The 26412-nt window shown below is 42.7% G+C and overlaps 1 protein-coding gene across 1 annotated transcript in view; it reads left to right on the plus strand.

Moving 5' to 3' along the window:
• The first annotated feature begins 4518 nt into the window (after window positions 1-4518).
• LOC117523583 (solute carrier organic anion transporter family member 3A1-like) overlaps window positions 4519-26412 on the plus strand; it is a 171365-nt gene continuing 149471 nt past the window's right edge. Inside the window, exons 1-2 of the mRNA XM_034185148.1 lie at window positions 4519-4987; window positions 12975-13434. Coding sequence (XP_034041039.1) covers window positions 4829-4987; window positions 12975-13434 — 619 coding nt within the window. The 5' untranslated portion in view covers window positions 4519-4828. The remainder of the gene's footprint in view (window positions 4988-12974; window positions 13435-26412) is intronic.

Here is a 26412-nt window from a genome sequence, read left to right on the forward strand (position 1 = left end):
TTAGTCTTGTCCATCCAAATTGGAAGTCCCAAAAACCAGTTTTATTTGTTATTATCTATCGTCCACCTGGTCGTTACTGTGAGTTTCTCTGTGAATTTTCAGACCTTTTGTCTGACTTAGTGCTTAGCTCAGATAAGATAATTATAGTGGGCGATTTTAACATCCACACAGATGCTGAAAATGACAGCCTCAACACTGCATTTAATCTATTATTAGACTCTATTGGCTTTGCTCAAAAAGTAAATGAGTCCACCCACCACTTTAATCATATTTTAGATCTTGTTCTGACTTATGGTATGGAAATAGAAGACTTAACAGTATTCCCTGAAAACTCCCTTTTGTCTGATCATTTTTTAATAACATTTACATTTACCCTGATGGACTACCCTGCAGTGGGGAATAAGTTTCATTACACTAGAAGTCTTTCAGAAAGCGCTGTAACTAGGTTTAAGGATATGATTCCTTCTTTATGTTCTCTAATGTCATATACCAACACAGAGCAGAGTAGCTACCTAAACTCTGTAAGGGAGTTAGAGTATCTTGTCAATAGTTTTACATCCTCATTGAAGACAACTTTGGATGCTGTAGCTCCTCTGAAAAAGAGCTTTAAATCAGAAGTGTCTGACTCCGTGGTATAACTCACAAACTCGTAGCTTAAAGCAGATAACCCGTAAGTTGGAGAGGAAATGGCGTCTCACTAATTTAGAAGATCTTCACTTAGCCTGGAAAAAGAGTTTGTTGCTCTATAAGAAAGCCCTTCGTGAAGCTAGGACATCTTTCTACTCATCACTAATTGAAGAAAATAAGAACAACCCCAGGTTTCTTTTCAGCACTGTAGCCAGGCTGACAAAGAGTCAGAGCTCTATTGAGCTGAGTATTCCATTAACTTTAACTAGTAATGGCTTCATGACTTTCTTTGCTAACAAAATTTTGACTATTAGAGAAAAAATTACTCATAACCATCCCAAAGATGTATCGTTATCTTTGGCTGCTTTCAGTGATGCCGGTATTTGGTTAGACTCTTTCTCTCCGATTGTTCTGTCTGAGTTATTTCCATTAGTTACTTCATCCAAACCATCAACATGCTTATTAGACCCCATTCCTGCCAGGCTGCTCAAGGAAGTCCTACCATTATTTAATGCTTCAATCTTAAATATGATCAATCTATCTTTGTTAGTTGGTTATGTACCACAGGCCTTTAAGGTGGCAGTAATTAAACCATTACTTAAAAAGCCATCACTTGACCCAGCTATCTTAGCTAATTATAGGCCAATCTCCAACCTTCCTTTTCTCTCAAAGATTCTTGAGAGGGTAGTTGTAAAACAGCTAACTGATCACCTGCAGAGGAATGGTCTATTTGAAGAGTTTCAGTCAGGTTTTAGAATTCATCATAGTACAGAAACAGCATTAGTGAAGGTTACAAATGATCTTCTTATGGCTTTGGACAGTGGACTTATCTCTGTGCTTGTTCTGTTGGACCTCAGTGCTGCTTTTGATACTGTTGACCATAAAATTTTATTACAGAGATTAGAGCATGTCATAGGTATTAAAGGCATTGCGCTGCGGTGGTTTGAATCATATTTGTCTAATAGATTACAGTTTGTTCATGTAAATGGGGAATCTTCTTCACAGACTAAAGTTAATTATGGAGTTCCACAAGGTTCTGTGCTAGGACCAATTTTATTCACTTTATACATGCTTCCCTTGGGCAGTATTATTAGACGGTATTGCTTAAATTTTCATTGTTACGCAGATGATACCCAGCTTTATCTATCCATGAAGCCAGAGGATACGCACCAATTAGCTAAACTGCAGGATTGTCTTACAGACATAAAGACATGGATGACCTCTAATTTCCTGCTTTTAAACTCAGATAAAACTGAAGTTATTGTACTTGGCCCCACAAATCTTAGAAGCATGGTGTCTAACCAGATCGTTACTCTGGATGGCATTTCCCTGATCTCTAGTAATACTGTGAGAAATCTTGGAGTTATTTTTGATCAGGATATGTCATTCAAAGCGCATATTAAACAAATATGTAGGACTGCCTTTTTGCATTTACGCAATATCTCTAAAATCAGAAAGGTCTTGTCTCAGAGTGATGCTGAAAAACTAATTCATGCATTTGTTTCCTCTAGGCTGGACTATTGTAATTCATTATTATCAGGTTGTCCTAAAAGTTCCCTAAAAAGCCTTCAGTTGGTTCAGAATGCTGCAGCTAGAGTACTGACGGGGACTAGCAGGAGAGAGCATATCTCACCCGTGTTGGCCTCCCTTCATTGGCTTCCTGTTAATGCTAGAATAGAATTTAAAATTCTTCTTCTTACTTATAAGGTTTTGAATAATCAGGTCCCATCTTATCTTAGGGACCTCATAGTACCATATTACCCCATTAGAGCGCTTCGCTCTCAGACTGCGGGCTTACTTGTAGTTCCTAGGGTTTGTAAGAGTAGAATGGGAGGCAGAGCCTTCAGCTTTCAGGCTCCTCTCCTGTGGAACCAGCTCCCAATTCAGATCAGGGAGACAGATACCCTCTCTACTTTTAAGATTAGGCTTAAAACTTTCCTTTTCGCTAAGGCTTATAGTTAGGGCTGGATCGGGTGACCCTGGACCATCCCTTGGTTATGTTGCTTTAGACGTAGACTGTGTTTCATAATTATTGTATGGCCTTGCCTTGCAATGTGGAGCGCCTTGGGGCAACTGTTTGTTGTGATTTGGCGCTATACAAGAAAAAAGTTGATTGAAGTTGATTGATTGATTCAGGGACGATTTTATGGGGATTACACAGATTAAGGAGTGATCCAGACGGTTTAAAGACCGCCCACAACTGCTGAGAGCGCGCCGCGCTCCAAGCGCCGATCGACAGGCTCAAACCCCGCTGAAACAACCAGATCATTTCCAACGTGAAGGCTTTGTTGATCCAGGACGTCGTCTGACTTTCACAAAAAGGCAGAAGGCGTGGATATCAGCACTTTTTCGGCACATTCCACTGTTACAGGAGTTTTTTTCATGGAAAGAAAAGCGGAGGGACGCGCCACGGAGCCGTTCATTACGCAGCACAAAACCACCTCTGTGTTGGTCTCACAAGATGGCTTTCAGGTGGATTTCAGACGGCTGTCGGTTGCTTTTCAGTCGTGTGATTATCCGAGAAATTGAGCATGAGCTGGACATGCCCCAACATGTCCTGTGAGGCTTCATCACGGCAATGCTTTGCGCCATGTGGCTCCACCGCGACGCGCGGAACTCCTCCGCACGTCTGTCTCAATGTGCTGAAAAAGTGCTGATGTGAGACCAGGGATGGACCAGTGCTCACACAAAGCCTGCTCACAGGCAAATGACGCGACCGACAGGCGTGAAAAAACTCACGCATGCGCACGAAGGTTCAAGCTTGGCTGATGCAATCACACGTGATTCAAATCCATATGGTTTTTGAAAAAAATAAAAAGGTCGGATACTTTTCTAACAGACCTCGTATGTATATATATAAAAAGTGGGCCTCCGCAGATGATTTTCAAATTTCAAGTGAGCTCTGATGTTCTTAAGTTTGAGATTGGCTGATCAGAAGCTTTGACACAGTTAATCATGAAATCTTATTGTTGCATTTATGTGATAATGTTATGCAGGGGTGGTGACCAAGTGGTTAGTGTGCTTGGCGTAAGTGTGGAAGGTTCCTGGTTCAGACCCCACCCCTGCCACATTCCTCCATGTAATGTGGAGTTGGAGGGGCATCCAGTGTAAAAGCTGTGCCAAATCAACATGCAGCTCTGCCGTGGATCTGCTGTGGTGACCCCGAATGAAAAGGAGGGAGCTGCTGAAGTGACTTACTATGTAGTAATGTTATATATTTTCAGTTACAAATGATTTAATTAACAAATGTCAGCACATCTTAAAGTTTTGTTTGTCCAGAAGCTTACTATCCGGTTAGGCATGCCACATGGCACCATTTTGGAACCCCTGTTCTTTATGATATCTATTCATGACCATTGCAATGTGTTAAATTCTTATACTCGCTTTTATGCAGATGATACCATTATCTCTCTCCTTCATCATGTAAGTGGTACTTTTCATCTAAGTTTCCCTAAGTAACCACTGGTTTGACTCTAAGTTATTTGAGCAGTACTCAAAGATCCTCAAAAGATATCTAGTGCCAAAGCCACTTACTCTTCATAATGATCTCTCACAAATCATATTGCAATTAATTTTTTGAAATTAGCTGAATTTGGCAGCCAAAGTGAAAAAAATGATCAAGTCATATCAGCATGATGGATGTTTGCAAATTTGAAAGGGATCCACAGAGGAATAGTGCTCTGTTGTTGTATCACCATGATGCTGTGTGTGTGTGTGTGTGTGTGTGTGTGTGTGAGAGAGAGAGAGAGAGAGAGAGAGAGAGAGAGAGAGAGAGAGAGAGAGAGAGAGAGAGAGAGAGAGAGAGAGAGAGAGAGAATCATTCTATCCTCCTGCAGGATGCAAAGCTGCAGCTCGAGGAAACCAAACCAGTCGGTACCGGTCCAGTGGTGAAACATCCCGTACGTAAGGTAATAACGTCTATACGTCGCGTGTCGTCACAGCAGCGTCGCTGACGTATTTAAATGTGATGTAGCCGACAGGCTCGCTGGGACACCGGCGGCGCAGAGGTCGCTGACGGACTGTGCGTAATGCCGACTGGACTCCACTGATTCCAGCCGCATCCTGCAGCCTGGGCGGCCTGTTCCTACAGATGTTGGTCTGCATCCTGCAGTGCAACTCTCCATCATAACCCGATGCTCTCCGCCGGACCCGAACCCTTCACTTTGACGCCGTCCAGCTCGACCGGAGCCTGATCGGAAGGATGCAGGTGAAAAACCAGATCTGCACCGAGCCGAGCGGCACCGACGACCCGGAGCAGGATGACAACCAGAAGAAAACCTCGTGTTTTTCCAACATAAAGATCTTCCTGGTGTCGGAATGCGCGCTGATGTTGGCACAGGGCACCGTGGGCGCCTATCTGGTGAGTTAAAGCGCCACTCGGCAGCAAACGTGGGGTTAAAGCCCCTTCAAACCTGCGCACACATGCGGTTAAGGATGACACGCGATCGGGTTAGAATAATCCCAGCCTCCGGTGACGTGGTGGATGCACTGATTGATGAGACGCTGCGTATCCATCAGGCCTTTGCACCATTTGCATGACGCGCGTCACGGCGCCAGACTGCTCGCTGCTTGGAAAATTCTCGCATGGATGGAGAGTTACGAAACAGTGGTCAGGGGGCTGGTTCACCCTGCTGGGATTCAGATTCTGTCTCAATAAATCGGGGTCACCAGGGGCCTGCTGTGATGCGAAGGGGAAAATAATGTCGCATGAGCAGCAGGACATTTTTGTTTTTGTGATTTTTCTCCAACAGGCTGATGGTTTAAACTCCATTATTGAGTCATTTTAACAGATAGGGGAGACCGGGATATGTGTTACAGCTTGGTGGTCATATTGGTGGTCATTATCGGCACCTCTCGATTTTAAAGCTGCAGTGTGTAGGATTTAAAGGTGTTTATTAACAGAAACAGAAGACAGCATTCATATCCATCTCTTTAGTTGTGTATAATTTACCTGCAATAATAAATCATTGTGTTTTAATCTTAGAATGAGTCCTTTATATTTATGTGGGAGTTGGCTCCCTCATGTGAGCCACTATGTTGATACAGTAGCCTGAAGGGCCACATGTACTCCACCTTTCTCATTTTTGCAGGGTAGCCAGGAGACTGGTTGCTTCCCTATACTGCCGGCTTGTAATGCACTGCAGGTTATCAAATTTGAGAACTGTCATTTTTGTGAAATGGTGGATCATACATATGAATCCCCGTTGCCAATGAAGTGAAAATGTTCAGATGGACATTCTACCCATCTATTGTTTAATATATAGATTAATATTCCCACACGAAGGTTTTATTTAGGGATGTTTCCTCTGCTTTTAATACATTTGACTCTGCAACCGCCTCCTAAGATTACAGGTCAGAGCAACACTGATGTTTTGGATCAAAGGTTTCTTGTAGACTTGGCGTCAACATATGGTGGTCAATAGTTTTTAATTCAAGAAGATGATTTTAAACAATAGAGTCCCAGGGGCTGTTACCAGCTATTACCATCAGATTACCACTAACATCCCCATAACCAATAAAAACACTGTAACTCATTTATTCACACTGCCATAAGAACTTTAAATAAACAACAGGATCCCAGTGTCTTGATCACTATGACGTAAGCATAAGGCCAATTTACACGCAGATGGTATTTTAAATATTTTACAATTTTATTATATTTTACAGTTATTTTTAGTTTGTTAGAGGAATGCATTCTTTAAAGTTATCATCTGGCTTTTGCTTTGTATGTTGAGCCATGCAAAAGATGATTTTGTTGAAGTTATCACAGACAATAAAGTTTTCTGATTCTGTAACAGATTAACACTGTTGCAAATGTAAAAACCAGCAGGAACACTCTACCCATCTACTGTTTAGTGGATAGATTAATAACAGATTCTAATCCAATTGCATTTGTTCTGCAAATCTGATTGGTTAATTGTGTGGGATTTCAATCCATAAAATATTGTGTTGACGGTTGCAAAATAATTGACTGTTTCACATTTGATGTATTACTTCGCGCCCTGACTGCGCACTAGACCTGCACAAAATGTCAAATGTTACAAAATCTTTTGGGCCACATGTTGTTCTTGTTCCACTAATACTTGTAAAATATTAAAAAAAAAGATCTGTGCCAAATTTTATTGTAATCAGACATTGTTTAGGGGTCCCCCACAAAGGAACAATTTTCTCAAAACATGCAAAAAGAGGAGACGACTTCCAGTAATGTTCTCCTCTGGGTGACCAATCAACCGCCACTTTTTCTGATTACAAACCATCACATGTACCTGTAAAAGGAAAACAATGGCATCAGAGTCTTCTTCCGTCAGGCTGACGTTGCCTTGCCGTGGAGGGAGAGGAAAATGTGTCACTGGGGGACCGCTAAGTCTTATCTGATTGAGTTCAAATTTGGTCTGCACCTATAAAGCCCCAAGTAGAACAAAAACAACACGTGGCCCGAAGTTTCTCACAACTTTTATTTTTTCACTATATAACATGAACAGCCCTACTGCGAGCATTGCTATGCAGATGTCAATAATGGCACTGTCACCCCAGAGCGAGAGAAACTGGCGGCATAATGGCAATGCCAAAATGGGTGAATTTAAGCATGGATGTGGATTCTGATACAGAATTACTCAATGCAGTTGATGAGATGGAGAAATCTGTCGGTCTGCTGACAGAATTTCCAGTTTGGCATGAAGACACTGTTGCTACCTTAAGATTTGACGAGCCGACCACACCCCTTTATAACGATTCGGAAAGTGGCCACGTCGAATTACTTGCAGAAAAATAAACCATGCAAACAATGCATTTGGATTAGAATGGGAATAACCCCCTTGTGTCTTATGATTTGTGGATGTTAATGCTGGATTTTGTGGTTGCAAATTGAGTAAAACTGATATTTGCAACCATAAAATCCAGCATTAATGTCTGCAAATCATCAGACACAACAGGGTTATTTCCTAATTAACATATATGTAAATGTGATAATTAGCAAAAACATTCAACCTATCTATTGTTTACCATGTAGATTAATATCAGATTAAAACTCATTTAAATGTGATATGTATTAAGAAGGACCATTCTATCCATCTATTGTTTACTGTGCATTTCAGTAAATGTACAGATGCAAGAAACCATTTCAATAAATGAACATTCACTCACTCTCACTCATCTTCAACTGCTTACTCCAAATAAGCATCATGGGGGGGCTGGAGCCTATCCCAGCAGTGGCATGAGGCGGGTTGCAACCTGGACAGGACACCAGTCTGACGCAGGGTCACATATAGATAAATACATTCAGACCCGCATGCACACCTACAGACTATTTAAAGTTTCCAAACCACCTAACCTGCATGTCTTTAGATGTGGGAACAAGCCGGAGCACCTGGAAGGACACACAAACACAGGGAGAATGCAAACTCCACACAGAAAGGCCACAGGTGGGAATTGATCCTATGACCTTCTTGCTATGAGGCAGCAGTGCTAACCACTAAGCCAATGTGCTGTCCAATAAATGAACAGATGCTCTAAAAATCTTTTATGCAGAAGTCCAGAATCCCGATGTGCTGTAAAAGCTAGAGACTGTTTCATCACTGTGCCCTTTTTTCAAGATTTTAAGACAATTACAGTGCACTTGTAACTGCTACACATTTGTACTGTTGAAACAGGTGTTATGATGTTTTTTGGCAATACGTTATAACAGCTGCATGCACATATGCCCATGTCTCATGCTTGCATCAGCCTCAGGGATAGATTGTAAGGAGTAGGTCAGGTTTGGAAGCATGTGCTGATGTTGCATGTTGTCACATCCACACAGCAAAATCATTAGTATAAAACGAACACTGACTTGTTAAATTAACACTGCCAGTGTATTTAACACTGGTGATTTTAATGTGCACCACGTGATGGGACTGTTTTGAGTCCTGATTGGCACCCCTTAAAACATCCTCATCTGACAAAAGTAAGTATCTACCTGCTGCAGCCAGATGTTACATGGGCATCCCCGTGGCCTTGTGCAATTGTTGTTGTCATCAGTAATGAGTACTCAATCATACTCTGAAAATATTGTGGCTGGTGCAGCCCAGTTTCACGTTTTTTTTTCGTGCTCCCGTCACGAAATGATTCAAATTTCGTGACAGGGTATTTTTTTAACTATTATTATATGGTATGGGATTTTGCCAACTTCTGACTGGCCCATTTGCCACTTTCTGAGCTGTACCACATGCCGAGTTGACCGCTGGTGGAGCTGAGTAGACCGCACGTGCGAAACGAGTTCTCCTTCGTGTGCAGCATAGAGCTAGCTAATCAAGCGATGCCTTCTATCGATAACGACCAATCAGATAACGCGATACAATGCCTACTTTGGCTGTCAGTTTGTTAACAAGATGGCAGAAGACAGGTTTGCGTCTGTTAGCAAAGCTGACTTAAAATGAATTTTACATGAAAAAGATGTGAAGAACACCCACAGAAATACACAGTCAGCAGCCAACCTGTTTCGCAAGTACGTCACTGAAAAGGGACATGCGCCCAACTTTGAAACTTATGACAGACGGATGCTTGATGGAGTACTCGGTCGATTTTATGCAGAAGCTAGACAGGCAAATGGCGAACTTTATAAGAAAACAAGCCTGATGACTCTTCGTGTACGGACTTAACAGGCATCTCCAGTCGATCGATGGGATGTCAGTTGGTGCAGTATGACAGTAATAATAAAGACTTGAAACTTGAAATTGATTTTTCAGTTTTAGTATGTTTGACAAACTCCCAATTTTCTTGTTTACCATATAATAAAGCAGTTATAGACTTTTGATGAGGTGTACCTGTGATTATGAGGACCTGGTCAGGATGGGGTTCACCTTGGCCAAGGCCGAGGATGGGGTTCACCTTGGCCAAGGCCGAGGTGAACCCCATCCTGACCAGGTCCGTATAATCACGGGTACACCTCATCAAATGTCTATAATTGTATATTACTAACCCAACCCCTACCCCCAAACCTAACCTTAACCATAACCTAACCCTACTCCTTCCCCTAACTCTAACCATAACCACCCCGACGCCCCCTCCCCCCGCTTCACTTTTAATTTTGTGCAGCCATCACGGAATGTATTACAAAAAATTCAAGCTCCATGACCGTCATTTTGCACTTTTCGTGACAATATCACAAAATAATAGATTAATGTATATTTCGTGCTGCTGAAACACGACATCCCAGTTGGGCTGGTGACATTTACTGATAATACAGTTAGTTGTATGCAAAAGTTTGGGCACCCCTAATAATTTTCATGATTTTCCTTTATAAATCATAAACTTCATTTCGCTTCTCAAATATCACTGTGTTTGTCTGTTATATGATATATTTAACTGAAATTTCTGATCCAAACAACCAATGATTTATAAAGGAAAATCATGGAAATCATCAGGGGTGCCCAAACATTTACATACACCTGTACATCTCTTTGCTTTAGCCTACACTCTTTCAGCCACACAAAACTGGAAATTGCCTACGAGTTTTGTTTTTGTTTTGTTTTATTTAATGAGAGATTTTTTTGTTGTTGTTAAGTATGTGGCATTACTGGCACACCCCTTACCTGGTTCCATTCTTATCTCTCAGATCGCACTCAGTTCATCCAGTTAAAATCTTTTACCTCACAAATTTTTTCCCTTGCGTCTGGTGTTCCTCAGGGTTCTGTCCTAGGCCCCCTCTTGTTCATTATTTACTTACTCCCCCTTGGCCATATCTTCAGAAAGCATCAAATAAATTTCCATTGCTACGCGGATGACACCCAGCTCTATATTTCCAGTAAACCCAACACCACTCTTCCACCATCTTCCTTAACCAACTGCCTTTCTGAAATTAACTCCTGGTTCACCTCAAACCTCCTTAAATTAAACAGCAATAAAACTGAATTCCTACTCATCGGTACCAAATCCACCCTTAACAAAACCCAACCATTCTCCATTTTTATTAATGGTGTCCCCATTTCCCCCTCCCCTCAGGTAAAGAGTCTGGGTGTCATCCTCGACAGCACCCTCTCCTTCACTGCACATTAAACAACATTGTCCGTTCCGCTTACTTCCACCTCCGAAACATTCACCGTCTTCGTCCCTTCCTCAGTTTTCATTCCACCGCTGTCCTCGTCCACAGCCTTGTCACCTCCCGTCTGGATTATTGCAACTCCCTCCTGTTTGGTCTCCCCCACAAAACTATTCATAAACTTCAACTGGTTCAGAATTCTGCCGCCCGTATCATCACACACACATATCTCACAAATCACATCACTCCGGTTCTCCAGCAGCTCCATTGGCTCCCCATCTCGTACCGTATTCACTACAAACTCCTGCTCTTTACATTCAAAGCCATTTACAATCTTGCCCCCCTGTACTTGACTGATCTCATCCACATCCACTCACTTGCCCGTTCCCTCCGCTCCGCTTCTTCCCTCCAGCTTTCCGTCCCCCCCGCCCGTCTTGTCACTGTGGGGAGCAGGGCATTCAGTTGCTCTGCTCCCCAGCTCTGGAATACTCTCCCCCCAGACCTCCGTAATACTACCTCACTCATTGATTTCAAATCCAAACTCAAAACTCATCTGTTCAGACAAGCTTACTCACTCCAATCATAACTGCTTTGTTCTGTTTAATTTTAACTTTAATTGTTCTAAACTTTGTATTAATGCTATTTTATATTCTTATCGCTGTGTTGTATTTGTTGTAAGGCGACCTTGAGTGCCCAGAAAGGTGCCTAACAAATAAAATGTATTATTATTATTATTATTATTATTATTATTATTATTATTATTATTATTATTATTATTATTATTATGTGTGCATATGCACGCCAAATAAAATTCATTCATTCATTCATTCATTCACATTTAATAGGCCTCATCCAGATTTTCTTAACCAACAGATTATTTGACACAAATTCATTCCTACAATATCCAAGGGTTTTCTGGAAAACCCTAATACCCAAGACATTCAGCTACAGTTTTAGCTCAGTGGTTAGTGTCCAAGTCTCACAACCATGAAGTTTGACCAGAAGCACCAGGACTCTATAGGTTTGAACATTCATACTTCTTGTAACTGTGCGAGCAGCAGGAGGAGAACAAACAGCAGGAACCAGAACACATGGGAACCACAATAATAAATAATAAAGTGAGTTTTGGCAAAACAAGTATCATTGTCATGTTGAGGTGGCAGAGGGTTGTTGTCGGCAGCTGGGGAAAGTAACTAAAAAAGAACTAGTAATCTAACTTAGTTACTTTTCTAACTGAGTAATCAGTAAAGTAACTAAGTTACTTTTTCAAGGAGTAATCAGTAATCAGTAATTGGATTACTTTTTCAAAGTAACTGTGGCAACACTGGTAATGAGGGAACAAGCCAAACACTTCGGTTGTGTTACGAAGGTCAAGTTTGTCAGGTTCTTTGTCAAGTCTGACTTGATCTCCCTCAGCATCAAAGGCAAATTCCTCCTCAGAATCCAAAGTGTCATATTCAAACACCACAGGGGGAGGCTTAGTTAACCGGTATTGCTCAGGATTATGTACCCAGTCGGGAAGCCTTCCCTCACTGAAAACCGAGTCTAAATATTGTAACTCAGGGAATTAATAAAAAAGCCAAGGGTTTCGTTCAATCAAATCCCAAGGCACATCCAAAACCCAAAATTTTTCTGTGGGGTGTAGCAAGAATGCTAACAGTTACATAACAAATTGAGTTTAGAAAAAATTGATTTGACTACAGAAATATCTGGGCTGCTGTCTGCTGTTTCATATTGTTTGGCTGGATTGTTTGTCATGATCTTAAGAAGATGAACTAAAAACAGGCAGTGAAAACACAGAATGTAAAGTAATGTGTTTAATTCTTTCCAAAAATTTCTGTCCAATTCCAAAATACAGAGCAGTCAAACAATCAGGGATAAGGGTGGCGAATCAACACAGGAACATGCAGCTGGAAAGCAGACGAGGAAATAACAGGACCACAGGAGGAGGAGAACAAACAGCAGGAACCAGAACACATGGGAACCACAATAATCTAAGAAACTAAGATTGTGAAGTGATGAACTTAAATAGTGACATGTAATGAGGGAATGAGAGACAGATTTGGTGATTCTGATGTGGAACAGCTGTGATGAACACCAATTGACAGGACCACACCTACAAACACACAGACTGACAAACAGTGAAAACACACAGACACAGACCGACAAACACAGTGAAACATCAAACTATAAGAAATCCAGGATGTGTATAATTTAAGCCTCTAAATAAAATACTCATGCATTAACAAAAGGAGAACTCAACCAAAGATCTATGACAGAAAACAAATTGTTTACTGTTTTAATTGTACTCTAATCATTCTCTTTTTGCTAGGTAAGCGTTCTGACCACTCTAGAGAGACGCTTCAACCTCCAGAGTGCTGATGTCGGCGTCATTGCAAGTAGCTTCGAAATCGGCAATCTGGCTCTCATCCTGTTTGTCAGCTACTTTGGTGCCAAGGCCCACCGACCCCGCTTGATCGGCTGCGGGGGGATTGTCATGGCATTGGGGGCGCTACTGTCAGCCCTGCCAGAGTTCCTGACACACCAATATGAGTATGAGGCGGGTGATTCTTGGCACGCTGAGGATGGAAGGGACATCTGTTCCAACAACTCCAGGCCAGAAAACAGAGACTCTGGCTTCAACTGTGGCAACAGAGCCAACACCAATATGATGTACCTTTTGCTAATTGGAGCCCAGGTTTTGCTCGGCATCGGAGCCACGCCTGTCCAGCCTCTGGGGGTATCGTACATCGATGACCATGTCCACAAGAAGGACTCCTCACTGTACATAGGTGAGACACTCAGCTTCTGTTTATGGCATTAGTCTAAAAACTCAAATGACCTGGATGCCAGTGTTGAGGTTCACCTGTCTCTGTGGAAGCACTTACGTAATCAAAAAAAAAAAAGAAAAAAAAGAAAAATTGCATTACTCATATTCAACTGATCCAAAGTATCGGGTATTTTTTGATGGACTGTATCATCTTCATGAAGCCTGACACATTTTTTTGTAGTGTAAATGTGAACCAAGAAGATGGAGAAGAGATGGAAAACAGTGACACATCATGTATTTAGTGAAATGTCACAAACTGCAAATCTCTTCCACAAGTATCAGAACATCCATCCATCCATCCATCCATTTTCATCCGCTTTATCTGAGTGGGGTCGCCCAGACCTCCCGATCCACACACACCTCCCCCAGCTCCTCCGGGGGAACCCAAAGGCGTTCTCAAGCCAGCCGAGAGATGTAGTCCCTCCAGCGTGTCCTGGGTCTTCCCCGGGGCCTCCTCCGTATTTGATGTGCCCAGAACATCTCTCCAGCGAGGCGTCCAGGGGGCATCCGGAAAAGATGCCCGAGCCACCTCAACTGACTCCTTTCGACGTGGAGGAGCAGCGGCTCGACTCCAAGCTCCTCCCGAGTGACCGAGCTCCTCACCCTATCTCTAAGGGAGCACCCAGCCACCCTGCGGAGGAAACTCATCTCGGCCGCTTGTACTCACAATCTCGTTCTTTCGGTCATGAGCCAAATCTCATGACCATAGGTGAGGACCGGAATGTAGCTCAATAGGTAAATCGAGAGCTTTGCCCCCCTACTCAGCTCTCTCTTCACCACGACGGTCCGATACAGCGACCGCATCACTGCAGATGCTGCACCAATCCGTCTATCGATCTCACGCTCCATCCGTCCCTCACTCATAAATAAGACCCCGAGCTGCACCCCTCTACTCCCCTCTAGCTACCACCTTATCGTGGTGGGGGAGTTTGCGTATCCAGATGATCCTAGGAGCTATGTTGTTGGGGGCTTTGTGCCTCTTGTAGGGTCTCCCAAAGCAAACAGGTCCTAGGTGACAGGTCAGACTAAGGGCAGTTCAGAACCTCCAGGACCAGTAAAAAATCAAGGACCGAGACGTCGCCCGGTATGGCGGAGCCAGGGCCCCACCCCACCCGAGTGCCTGGTGGTCGGGCTCAGCCCGAAAGAGCGACGTGGGCCCGCCCTCCTGTGGGTTCACCACCTGCAGAGGGGGCCATGGGGGTCAGGTGCAGAGAGGAGTGGGTGGCGGTTGAGGGAGGGTGGCCGGCGGCCCGGTCCATGCTCACAGCCCCTGGCTGTTGGGATGTGGAATGTGAAGTATCAGAACAGTAACCTCTATTCATTTGTTTTTGCTGAATCCTAAAGACATCTGGGCTGCAGATCAGAAGACAAACACGATAAGACAGTTTAAAATGTCACAGATGTCCAAATTTAAGCACAATTTTTATGTGCAGCAAGTGAATTTATAAAAGCCAAGTCATAGAACTGTAAGAATTTAAAAAAGGAAATCCAAACACTCTCTTCTCTTCTCCACACCTCTCCTCTTCTGTATTCTCGTCTCCTTTCTTCTCCTGAGTGTACTGTTGAATAAATCAGATGTTGGACTTGTATGTCGAGGTCTGATGATGCTGTCTTCAGCTCACACAAAGTCTGATTTTACTTAAAGTTTTTCTCAATTGCTTAGACACAGTTTCTGGAACAACTCACCATTTTCTCAAATCTTCACACACAGTTTTAAGAACTCACACTCAACAGTACAAACATCTAACTTCTGGGTCCTGATCAGTTTGTACCCTCAGACAATATGCATGAGTTGTCAAAACACAGACTACATGAGTGTTTGTTACACACTGAGGGGACTAATCCAACACACCGTCACCAAAATGTCCAGAATAGGGATTAATCATAGTATTTCCATATTCAGCACATATACAGGTTCATCAGCATGATCTTGTCTCAGGTCAGGGTCAGGCCATAGTATTTTATCGCACACATTATGTCTTCTCTCGTCAGGCAGCGTGGGTAATATCCCCTAGTGTGTGTCGAATCCAACCCTCGATAGATTCCAGAGAAATATCCTCCCAGGCGTTCACCATTACCTCAAGGAGATTGTGCTTTGTGTATGGGTTGCGGTCATACACTCTCCACTGTCATGCTGAGACAAATTCCTCTATTGGATACAGAGAAGGGGAGTATGCTGGCAGAAGAAGGACAGTGAACCTGAGGTGGTCATTCAACCAGAGCAGCCTGATGGAAGCTCATGTTATCCCAAATTACATCATATTGGGCTTGCTCTGGTTGCCCTGGCTCCCCTTCCTGTTAGAAAATGTTACTGTGCACCTGATCTAGAAACTGAAGGAGCAGTGCAGTGTTGTATGGACCCAGTACGGCATGGCAGTGGAGGACGTCACAATTGCTAATGGCTGCACACATAGTGACGTTGCCTCCCCTCTGGCCTGGAACTTGTGTGATGGCACGCTGTCCAATGATGTTACAGCCCCTTCTGTGAGATTGAACGACGAAGCAGGGTCAGGTCATGGCATTCATTTCAAAGATTCTCTTCAGGAGTCAAAAAGCACACATTTGACTTCAAACACAGTAATAGAATGAAAGATGGGCCTTTACTCTACATACTATAGCATTTCTGTATAGTACAGCAATAACTTGAATCCCTTGAAACATTCCCTGGTCTTCAGTAATAACATTTCAACATAACTTTTGTTTAGCACAATTTATTCATGTAACCGTACAATTTTAAAAAGTAGTTGTATCTATCCTATTACAATATTTCACAATTGCTAAAATCCATTTCATGAAAACTTGCACCCTTTTCTCAAAACTGTAAACACAAAACTCAAATGCTCAAGCTAGATTCACGGAACCTTTGAATCCTCTTGCATAATGAAATAATCACCTCAAAACAGTTCAAATGTGCTCAAAATCTAAACGTGTTCAATCATACACACAGTCAGTAAAAATAAGAACACTACTGAATAGTCATTACACTCTGCATCAAAAATTTGAGAACAGTGCTCAGGGGACAGTCTGGGAAACCAATAAGTTTATTCCTACAGTAAATACATTGTGTTTTCAAACAGAAATCTAAAACACACAAAGTAGTGTAGATACTGCAAGCAATACAGTATAGAATGTCTGCATACAACATTTGCATATGTTACAATACTGTATAAACACAGTACTGCAAAAGGCCAAATGACAGACAAAAAAGGAAAAGCACATTACAGTCAATTGTAAATGTAACTGCAAAATCAGACTCAATTGTAATTCAACAAGACTCCTCCTCCTACTCAGACTGAACCCGGCTCCATCAATAAAAATGCATTCATGTGATCTTTCCATGGAATCCAATAGGGCAGTGCAGTCTCGTTTGAACCCCTACGTGATATCGCAAGATTTGACCACAACTGGGGACAGCCGGCACGTACACGGCAGAGAATCCCCGGGTAGAGTGTGGGGGTGTCAGCACAAACAATTCAGCCCGGATAAGTAAACATAGAGTTTTTTCCAATTGCTTACACGCATTTTGTAAAATTTGGCTCACTGTGTCAAAACTGTACACACAAGCAAGATAAGACAGGGGAGGTGATGGTCTAGTGGTTAAGCGTTGGACTTGAGTTGTTGACATAGAAAACCTGTAAAGCCTACTGTTAGTACACAGAAAATTCACAAGAGGTATTGATAACGGAATCGATAAGGAATCAGATCGATAAGCGGAATCAATAACGATAAAATCTTATCAATACCCATCCCTAGCGAAAACCCGAGCGGACCTGCTGGTTTAAGATGTGCTGGTTTAAAAGGGTTTCCACTGAAACCCCCATCCTCTGAATGGTTTGTGCTGACACTCCCACACTCCGCTTGGGTATTAGTCTTTCCCCACAAACAGCGTCAATTCTAACGGGAAAATGGTGTCCTGTTTTGTTTTCGGCTGCAATCACCAAAGCAGTTGCAAAAAGTGGATTATTTTTCGGTTCCCAGTGGAGAAGAGAAGACAAAGCGAATGGGAGAGGTCATGTCAGTAAGTGTTAGCCAACACAGCTAACCAAAGTAGCTGCGGTATCTCGTCTGCAAAACCACCTTGACGTGTTTCAGCTCCAGGTCATAAACAAACCGCAACATATGTCCACTTTCCACCATCGTCACTTTTTCTTTGCATTTTCAGTTTGTTTACATGTAATTTACCCAAAAACTCAGAGAAAGTGTTGTGTTTCTGTCCCTGGAAGTAGAGAAATTATGTCATATTTTATCCCTTTAGCGCCTGCCCTGAAATGACACTGCGCTGCCCAATTCAGTCTCTGTAACAACAGATAAAAGCTTTGTAAGTGTTCATGATCAATTACAGTTGCTCGTATTTAATCTGAAATTACTTTTCTTGGTTTTGGTCTCACTTTTGCTCTTCCTCCTTCTCTTCCTCCTCGCCCATCACCTCTCTCTCTCACACACACACACACACACACACACACACACCCTCGTCGTCCGCTGCCTCTCAGATAGTTGCCCTTCATCGTTGTATCAACCTTCAACTCATCTGTGCCCTCTGAACTGGCCTATATTGGCTTCATCACATTATTAGTGTGTACAGTTTTGAGTCATTGTGTGTTAGTGATGACATCAGTGGTGTAACTGCGTTTAATGTCTGACACCCAGTGGTGGGCACAGCTAAAAAAAAGGTTAGCTTTGAGAACCGCTGATCAGCTATCTCAAAAGTTAACTTTTATAATGCTAAACCGATAAACCACTAAAAAATTTAACGGAAGCTACAGCTAACCAATAACCAATAATTTTCAGTATTGTCTCCGGCACACTCAGCTACTGATCGGCCGGTTTTGAATTTAAACACCGCCAATGCTTCTGATTAGAATCAAAGACAATCACAAACCCAACACAACCAACAAGCCAGCACTTCAATCTCTGTGCGTCTTGATCACTGCTGTAAGGAAGAGTCATTTCCATTCACAGAACACAGCGGTTCATCCGTGAGGCCAAAGTCCTCAAAAGGAAAGCAGGTTTGACTTTTGTTTTTGATTTATAAACCAAATTAATCTGGATAGTTTCATTATATTAATGTCAAGTCTGTCATTTGTACAAAGAGAAAATATAACACATATCTTTTAATTTGAAAATAATGTTCCAATTCTGAAGTTTTTGTTATTATTTTGTTAAGTTATTGTTTTTAAATCTTTAAATGGCCTTGCCCCACCCTACCTCTCTGAGCTGCTTCATCTTTATGCCCCTGCTTGCCACCTCCGGCTGATCAGCTCCTCCTGGAGGTGCTGAGGTGCAAGCATATGCTCAGAGGGGACAGAGCTTTTTCTGCTGTGGCTCCAAAGATGTGGAGCGATCTACCGCTCCACATCAGGCAGGCCTCTTCATTTTCTGTTTTTAAAACCAATTTTAAAACCCACTTTTATGTACTGGCTTTTAACCCAGAATGAGATCTTGATCTGTTTTGGTTGTTTTAACTGTTTTTACTTGTTTTAGTTTTAATTTTTTTGGGGGGGGGCTTGTTTTTTATTTGTACTTTGTGGTTTGTTGCCTTTTATGTCTGCTTGTGTACAGCACTTTGTTTCAGCTGCAGCTGTTTTTTTTAAATGCTTTATAAATTAAGTTGATTTAATTATTTTTTTTTTTTAGTGCTTGCGCAATAATTTGTTGGTGCACCTTTTGCAGCAGTTACAGCCTCACGTCTTCTTGAATATGATGACACAAGCTTGATGCACCTGTCTTTGGGCAGGTTTACCCATTCCTCTTTGCAGCACCTCTCAAGCTCTGTCAGGTTGGATGGGGAGCATCAGTGCACAGCCATTTTCAGGTCTCTCCAGAGATGTTTAATCGGATTCAGGTCTGGGCTCTGCCTGGGCCACTCAAGGACATTGACAGAGTTGTCCTGAAGCCACTCCTTTGATAGCTTGGCTGTATGCTTAAGGTCATTGTCTTGCTGAAAGATAAACATTCACCCCAGTCTGAGGTCAAGAGTGCTCTGGAACAGGTTTTCATCCAGGATGTCTCTGTACTTTGCTGCGTTCATCTTTCCCTCAGTCCTGACTAGTCTCTCAGTTCTTGCTGCTGAAAACCATCCCCACAGCACAATGCTGCCACCACCATGCTTCACTGTAGGGATGGTGCCTGGTTTCCTCCAAACATGACGCCTGCCATTCACACCAAAGAGTTAACATTAACATCACTTTGAGCAGATGGGATGAGTTCATCAGTGGAATCATCTGCTGGAGTCAGTGGCTGCAAAGAAAACTTGCACCCTCTTGGCATGATGCCAGGCGGGCTGCTATGTGCCTTTTACAAAGAGTGGCTTCTGTCTGGCCACTCTACCATACAGGCCTGATTGATGGATTGCTGCAGAGATTGTTGTCCTTCTGGAAGGTTCTCCTCTTTCCACAGAGGAATGCTGCAGCTCTGACAGAGTGACCATCGAGTTCTTGGTCACCTCCCTGACTAAGGCAGTGTTAGAGAATATCTGTGCTAATTCCTTATTCTGTTATTTCATGTTGGTTATCAAGTAAATTATTTTGTTTTTGGTGAGTTTTGGTCATCTGCTTGAGTATGTACGTATGTTAACTGGTCTGAACTGATCAGAAACAAGGAATTAATCTTCACCATGTATCAAGTAACTTGGTTGAAGACAAGGGGTGGAGCTTTCCATCATCTTATGGACGATGGAGGCCACTGTGTTCATTGGGACCTTCAAAGCAGCAGAAATGTTCCTGTACCCTTCCCCAGATTTGTGCCTCAAGACAGTCCTGTCTCAGAGGTCTATAGACAATACCTTTGACTTCATGCTTGGTTTGTGCTCTGACATGCATTGATAACTGTGAGACCTTATATGTACACAGGTATGTGTCTTTCCAAATCATGTCCAATGAACTGAATTTACTCCAGGTGGACTCTAATTAAGCTGTAGAAACATCTCAAGGATGATCAGTGGAAACAGGAGGCACCTGAGCTCAATTTTCAGCTTCATGACAAAGACTGTGAATACTTATACTAATATTGTGATTTCTTTTTTTTTTTTAACACATTTTCAAAAATCTCAAAAAACCTTTTTTCACATTGTCATTATGGGATATTGTGTGTGCAATTTTGAGAGAAAAAATGAATTTCATCCATTTTGGAATAAAGCTGTAACATAACAAAATGTGGAAAAAGTGACACGTTGTGAATGCTTTCCGGATGCACGGTAATACTCTGACAGTGTGTCTCCCATTATTGACTTGGTTTGTGGGTTTGTGGGTTTGTGAGATAATGAGCTTGTGGAGTCAATGGAAATATGGCTGCTTGTTAAGCATTCTCTGTGAGCCAGTGCAGCTCCATCAGTGCAGTTGTTTCTTTGCTGAATGATGAATTACGCTTTACATTGCTTCATTCAAAATCACATGACAGGTCTTCAGCTCTGAATCCTTAAAATTAAAAATCTGGTTTTGTGGTTTGACCTGTTCTCCACGTCCCAGTCCTGTGTGCTGTACTGACATGTATAATCAGTTAGAAAAGAAGCAAAACTTGTCACCATTTTTGAGAATGATTAAAACCATGTGTCATGAAAAAAAAAAATCTGAATTTTTTAATTGTTTTTTGTTTTAAAAGTCTCTTTCTGTTTATCATTAAGGTAAAGTGATTTGATTTTGACTGAGTGTAAATGATGAAGGACTACTTTCAGGGCAGCATGGATGCTTAGTGGTTAGCACTGTTGCCCCTCAGCAAAAAGGTCATGGGATCGATTCCCACTTGTGGCCTTTCTGTGTGGAGTTTGCATGTTCTTCTCGTGGTGGCGTGGGTTCCATCTGGGTGCTCCGGCTTGCTCCCATATCCTAAGACATGAAGGTTAGGTGGATTGGAAACTTTAAATTGTCCGTAGGTATGCACGCAGGTTTGAAAGTGTTTGTTTGTCTGTATGTGGCCCTGTGACAGACTGGTGCCCTGTCCAGGGTGTACCCCGCCACGCGCCCTATGACTCCTGGGATAGGCTCTAGTCCTGTGACACTTAACTGGAGTAAGCGGTTGAAGATGAGTGAGTGAGGTTTTGACTGCACTGTCAACAAGGAATGGAATATTTTTGGATTTTACTTTTTTGTTTGTTGGTGACCAAAATATCTGATTTCAAATCATGTTGTTGTATTCTGAGAAATTCTGGTATATATATATATATATATATATATATATATATATATATATATATATATATATATATATATATATATATATATACACACCACAATTTCTGAAATGTAATGCGTGGACGGATGATTTTTTGATGAAATATGTTTTTGTGTGCTTCATTTTGTTCATGAAACATGCAAAAGTTGGTACTTTCACTTTTGGCATCAGGCTCTAACAGTGAGTTATTGTGTGATATTTTATTGTCCTTAATCGGTGTTACATTAAATTTTAACATACCCAGCAGCAATGGAAAGCCCAAATGTAGGTGTATCACTGTGACATTTATAGTTGTGCTTGTGGTTTTATTCATTTATTTATTTATTTTGGGGGTGGGGGGGCAGGAAGAAAAATAAGCAGTGGCGGGAGTGGGCCCCGTGTGACTGGTTGTACTCCCTTACAGACGTCTGCCTTGCCCGTGGTTGGTTGCTTTGTCCCTGCCCGTGTTTCCATGCAGACACCTTGCTGGGTGAGAAGGCCTGGGGTTTGTTTTGCACATGCTTCAATCTCTCCGGTTTAAACCAACAGCTTTCAAACAGGAAGGATGAAGGAACGTAAGAAGGACAGACAAGTCTGTTGTGACACCTACCAACCCTAACCCGCCCCCGCGTGGCTGGGAGCCACCTCACATACCAACATATGCTCAGTGTTATACATTGCACTCAGTACTGGAATTTTAAAGGAAACGAGGGAGATTTACAAGTATTTTTGTTTTCTAGTTCAATAAAACACTCGCTGCTTTAGCTAAGAAGCAAATATACGAGCAGATAACTATTAGCGAGCTGCTAGATGTTTATCAATCTTTATACCTTTGCAGGAGAAAAAAGGTCCAAGTCCTTTCATAAGTCCTGGTGCTTAGTCTTGCTGTACGGTTGTGAGACTTGGACATTAACTAGTAGTCATGTCATGGATCATAGGTGATCTGTGATTGATACAGACTGCAGATTAATTGCAAAGTTTAAATAATACTGTGAAGTAGAGACTTACTGTCAAGATATTGAACGATCCTCGTGTAAAAAGATTGATACTCAAGCTTTTTTTCTCTCCCACACACACTGACTGCTGCACATGCATATTCATCAAAGTCTACTCTCTGTCTGTAAGAGCAGCGCTGCGCTGTGTCACACAACACAGAGCAGTGCACCCTCCCCCCTCTGGTCTTTTGTTGTTGCGCCATCACGTGGCTCAGCGGCACCAGCCAATTTTGTTGTGGTGTGCTAATTTTGTTGTATTGTGGTTTGTCAGCCCTCTACCTCAGGATATTTTAAGTTGTGTTGAGTGATATTTTTTAAACAAAAATGTTGATTGTGATAATAAAGTATTTTGTTGTCACGTACAATGTTTGGTGAAATTCTAGCCTAGGTCTTTTGGATCCTTTGGATCTATGAAGCTTAAATATGAAAAAGTATCAGTATCGATATCGATATCGGCAATACTGGGCCTGTATTTACATGGTATCATATCAATACCAAAATTCTCGGTATCGCCCACCTCTACAATTCACAGACTTGGCCCCACCCATTAACCTCACAGGAGTCCTGACAGGAAAAGCACCACAGGGGCCCACTCAGCGTGTCATATGCATAGCAGGAGCAGTGGTGGGCACCGTTCGGCTAAATCGATAACCGATAATTATCAAAACTAATGTTTTTGTTAGTGGGATAGCTTTTCAGATAAGTTTTAAAACCATCATTGGACCAATTATCTTACGATAAATTTAGTTCAGATAACTTTCAGTCCGATAACATTTTTTTTTTTTTTTTTTTTGCTGGTAAAGTGAGCAAAGTTTAACGGTCAAAAACGTTTATAAACCCTAAAATCAGATATTTTAATCCCTGTCATGTGTAGATCAGTGGTTTATGGCAGACTGGCCGTTGATGACATCATCATTAAGTGCAAGATGTGATTGGCCGGTAGGGGCAGCGAGCATTGTGGGTAGTGTAGTTCAGGTTCACTTTTGACGTTACACTGTTACCATCCGCTCGACACAAACAAAACAGACTAATTTTAACATTATTTGATTTTATTTCTTTGTGGCACGGGATAATTTAATCGCCAAGACTCGGTGGGAGAGAGGAGCTCTCACGGCACAGCTGCAAGGACTTCTCTTCATTGTTTACACACCGTTTTGGATAATCAGGACGCTTTTGTAGAATATTTTCTTCAGAATTTAATGAATCCCACTGAAACTAATAGGTAAGAATTTATATTTACTACGTGTATTTTGCTCTGCCAATCAATGTGTTAATGGACCTATTTCAGTTGTTTAAGCTGCAGGGTTGAAAGCGTGTGAAAAAGCAGCAGCTTTTTGTTCGTAAATGATGGTGTATATAATACTGAGACAAACTGTGACTTCTAATACTGTGTTTTACTGCTTTTGAAAGATGATGACAGTGTTTGGAATAAAAGTTATTGGCTATCTGTAATAAAGATGACTTTTTTAGCAGTTTATTGGTTTAGTGTCATAAAAGATAACTTTTCAGTTATCGACTTAATGGTTATCGAAGCTAACTTTCTGGTTAGCTGTGCCCACCACTGAGCAGGAGTAGATATTGCCCATTGCTCACACAGGGCCCAGGATAGGAAACATCAATATCCGAGACAGGGTGTCATATGCATAGCGGGAAAAAACTTTGCCAATTACTCATGCAGGGGCCAAGACAGGAAAATCAATATGCACACCTTGGTATGTTAAACTGGAGTCACAGTCTAACCACAAGTGGTGACACTTTGGTATGCACTTCGCGCATCTGGGCATGTTACCACATCCCAAACAGGGAACATGCTCGGTATGGTGAATTATGTTGGTTACATGTTGAATGTCTGCCACAGCACTGTTCCCTCTGAGCAGTGGTGAGCTGTGCAGTAGGAATGACAGATGCATTCAAGGTGGAGGTGGGATTACACCAAGGATCAGATCTGAGTACTTTCTTGTTTGCAGTGGTGATGGACAGGTTGATGGATGAGATCAGACAGGAGTCTCCATGGACTATGATGTTTGCAGATGACATTGCGATCTGTAGTGAGAGTAGAATATAATCTAATATATTCGAATCTAAAAGTTTAGTGATATTTCCAGAATGTCAACAAAATGGAAAGGTGAAATGACAACATTTCCATTAATTGATGGAATGCAACTTCTGTATAAGCGAAGTACGCAACGCATCTGTGCATGCGTGAGTCAAACGGGGCAAAAATCCCAACTACCAAACTCACACCGCTCCCATTGAATTTTGTATACAGTAGCATTAGCGGACTGTAAAATTTAAGGCTTACAGAGATTGTTTCAAAGGCTTTAAGCCTTAAGTGACGCATACAGTAATGACAGGGACGCATTGTGCTGTTTTCAAATGCTCCAATGGAATTTATAGGCTTGAAAGTTGGCTGAAAACACACAATTGCAAAGCTCCGCCAAGTCCACACAAAGACGGAAGGAATGTTGTGTGGGCCGCTGAAGAGGAGGTACTGCTGGCCCACAACCACCAGAGGGCACCCTGCCTGGAGTGCGGGCTCCAGGCACAAGAGGGCGCCGCCGCCTCACAGGAGCAGCCGGGGTGACAGCTGTCACTTATTACCTGTGACAGCTGTCACCAATCATCTGATCTTCAATCGTATATCAGCAGGACGACATCTCCACTTCTTTGCCAAGATATCGCTATGCTTAGGAGGTAACGAGCTCAGCCAATCAAGTTGTCTTTTCGACAGAAGAATATTGTTGCTTTGTGTTTTTTGACAGCAGACTTTTCGACGAGAGGTGGAGGTGGATTTCCCACCATACATGTTGCTGGGTATAAACACACCTACATCTAACTGTTTTTGTTCCTCGCCAGCAGTACCAGATCCGACAAGCGGAGGCAGTGGCCACCTGGGAGTTCGGGACTTGGCGGCTCCAGTATTCCCGGGGTTCGGTGGCGGAGGAAATCGTGTGGTTCCGGTTCTGCTTTGGACAGACGTCTCTTATCTTCGAGCCTGCCCACATGACACGTTCTGTAAATTGACTTCATTGCATACTATTGTGACCTGCCGTGTTTGTTGTGCTCATTCACAACAGTAAAGTGTTGTTATTTGACTTCCTCCATTGTCCGTTCATTTGCGCCCCCTGTTGTGGGTCCGTGTTCCTACACTCTCACAACAGGATATCTCGGCCAACATCATGGACCCCGAGGGGCGTCAACCGGCTGTTGAACGGCCAATGGAAGAGCAGGGCGCACAGGCGTCTGCAGGAGGCATGATCGGTGAGTTGCAGCGAATCCTCACTGCTTTTACGGCTCGGTTGGATCTAATGACCGAGCAGAACGTTCTCCTTAACCGCAGGGTGGAGGCTCTCGCCGCGCAGGTGGAAGCGCGCCCTCAGGGCGCTGCTGCGGCTCCCCCTCCTGCCAATCCTGTGCGCAACAGTGACGTTCCACATGTCGTTCAACGACCCCTCCCACCTTCCCCTGAAGCATACATAAGCCCTCCAGAGCCGTACGGGGGTTGTGTGGAGACGTGCGCGGACTTTCTTATGCAGTGTTCGCTCGTCTTCGCACAACGTCCCGTCATGTACGCGACTGATGCCAGTAAGATAGCTTATGTGATTGCTCTGCTTCGGGGTAAAGCACGCACCTGGGCTACGGCGCTCTGGGAACAGAACTCACGGTTGTTATCAGCATACACTGGGTTTGTGGGGGAGTTCAGAACAGTGTTTGATCACCCTAACAGAGGAGAGACCGCTTCAACAGTGCTGCTATCAATGAGACAGGGACGCGAGAGCGCAGCCGTTTATGCAGTCGAC

Source organism: Thalassophryne amazonica, chromosome 2 (assembly GCF_902500255.1).
Source record: "Thalassophryne amazonica chromosome 2, fThaAma1.1, whole genome shotgun sequence".
NCBI classification, from domain to species: Eukaryota; Metazoa; Chordata; class Actinopteri; order Batrachoidiformes; family Batrachoididae; genus Thalassophryne; species Thalassophryne amazonica.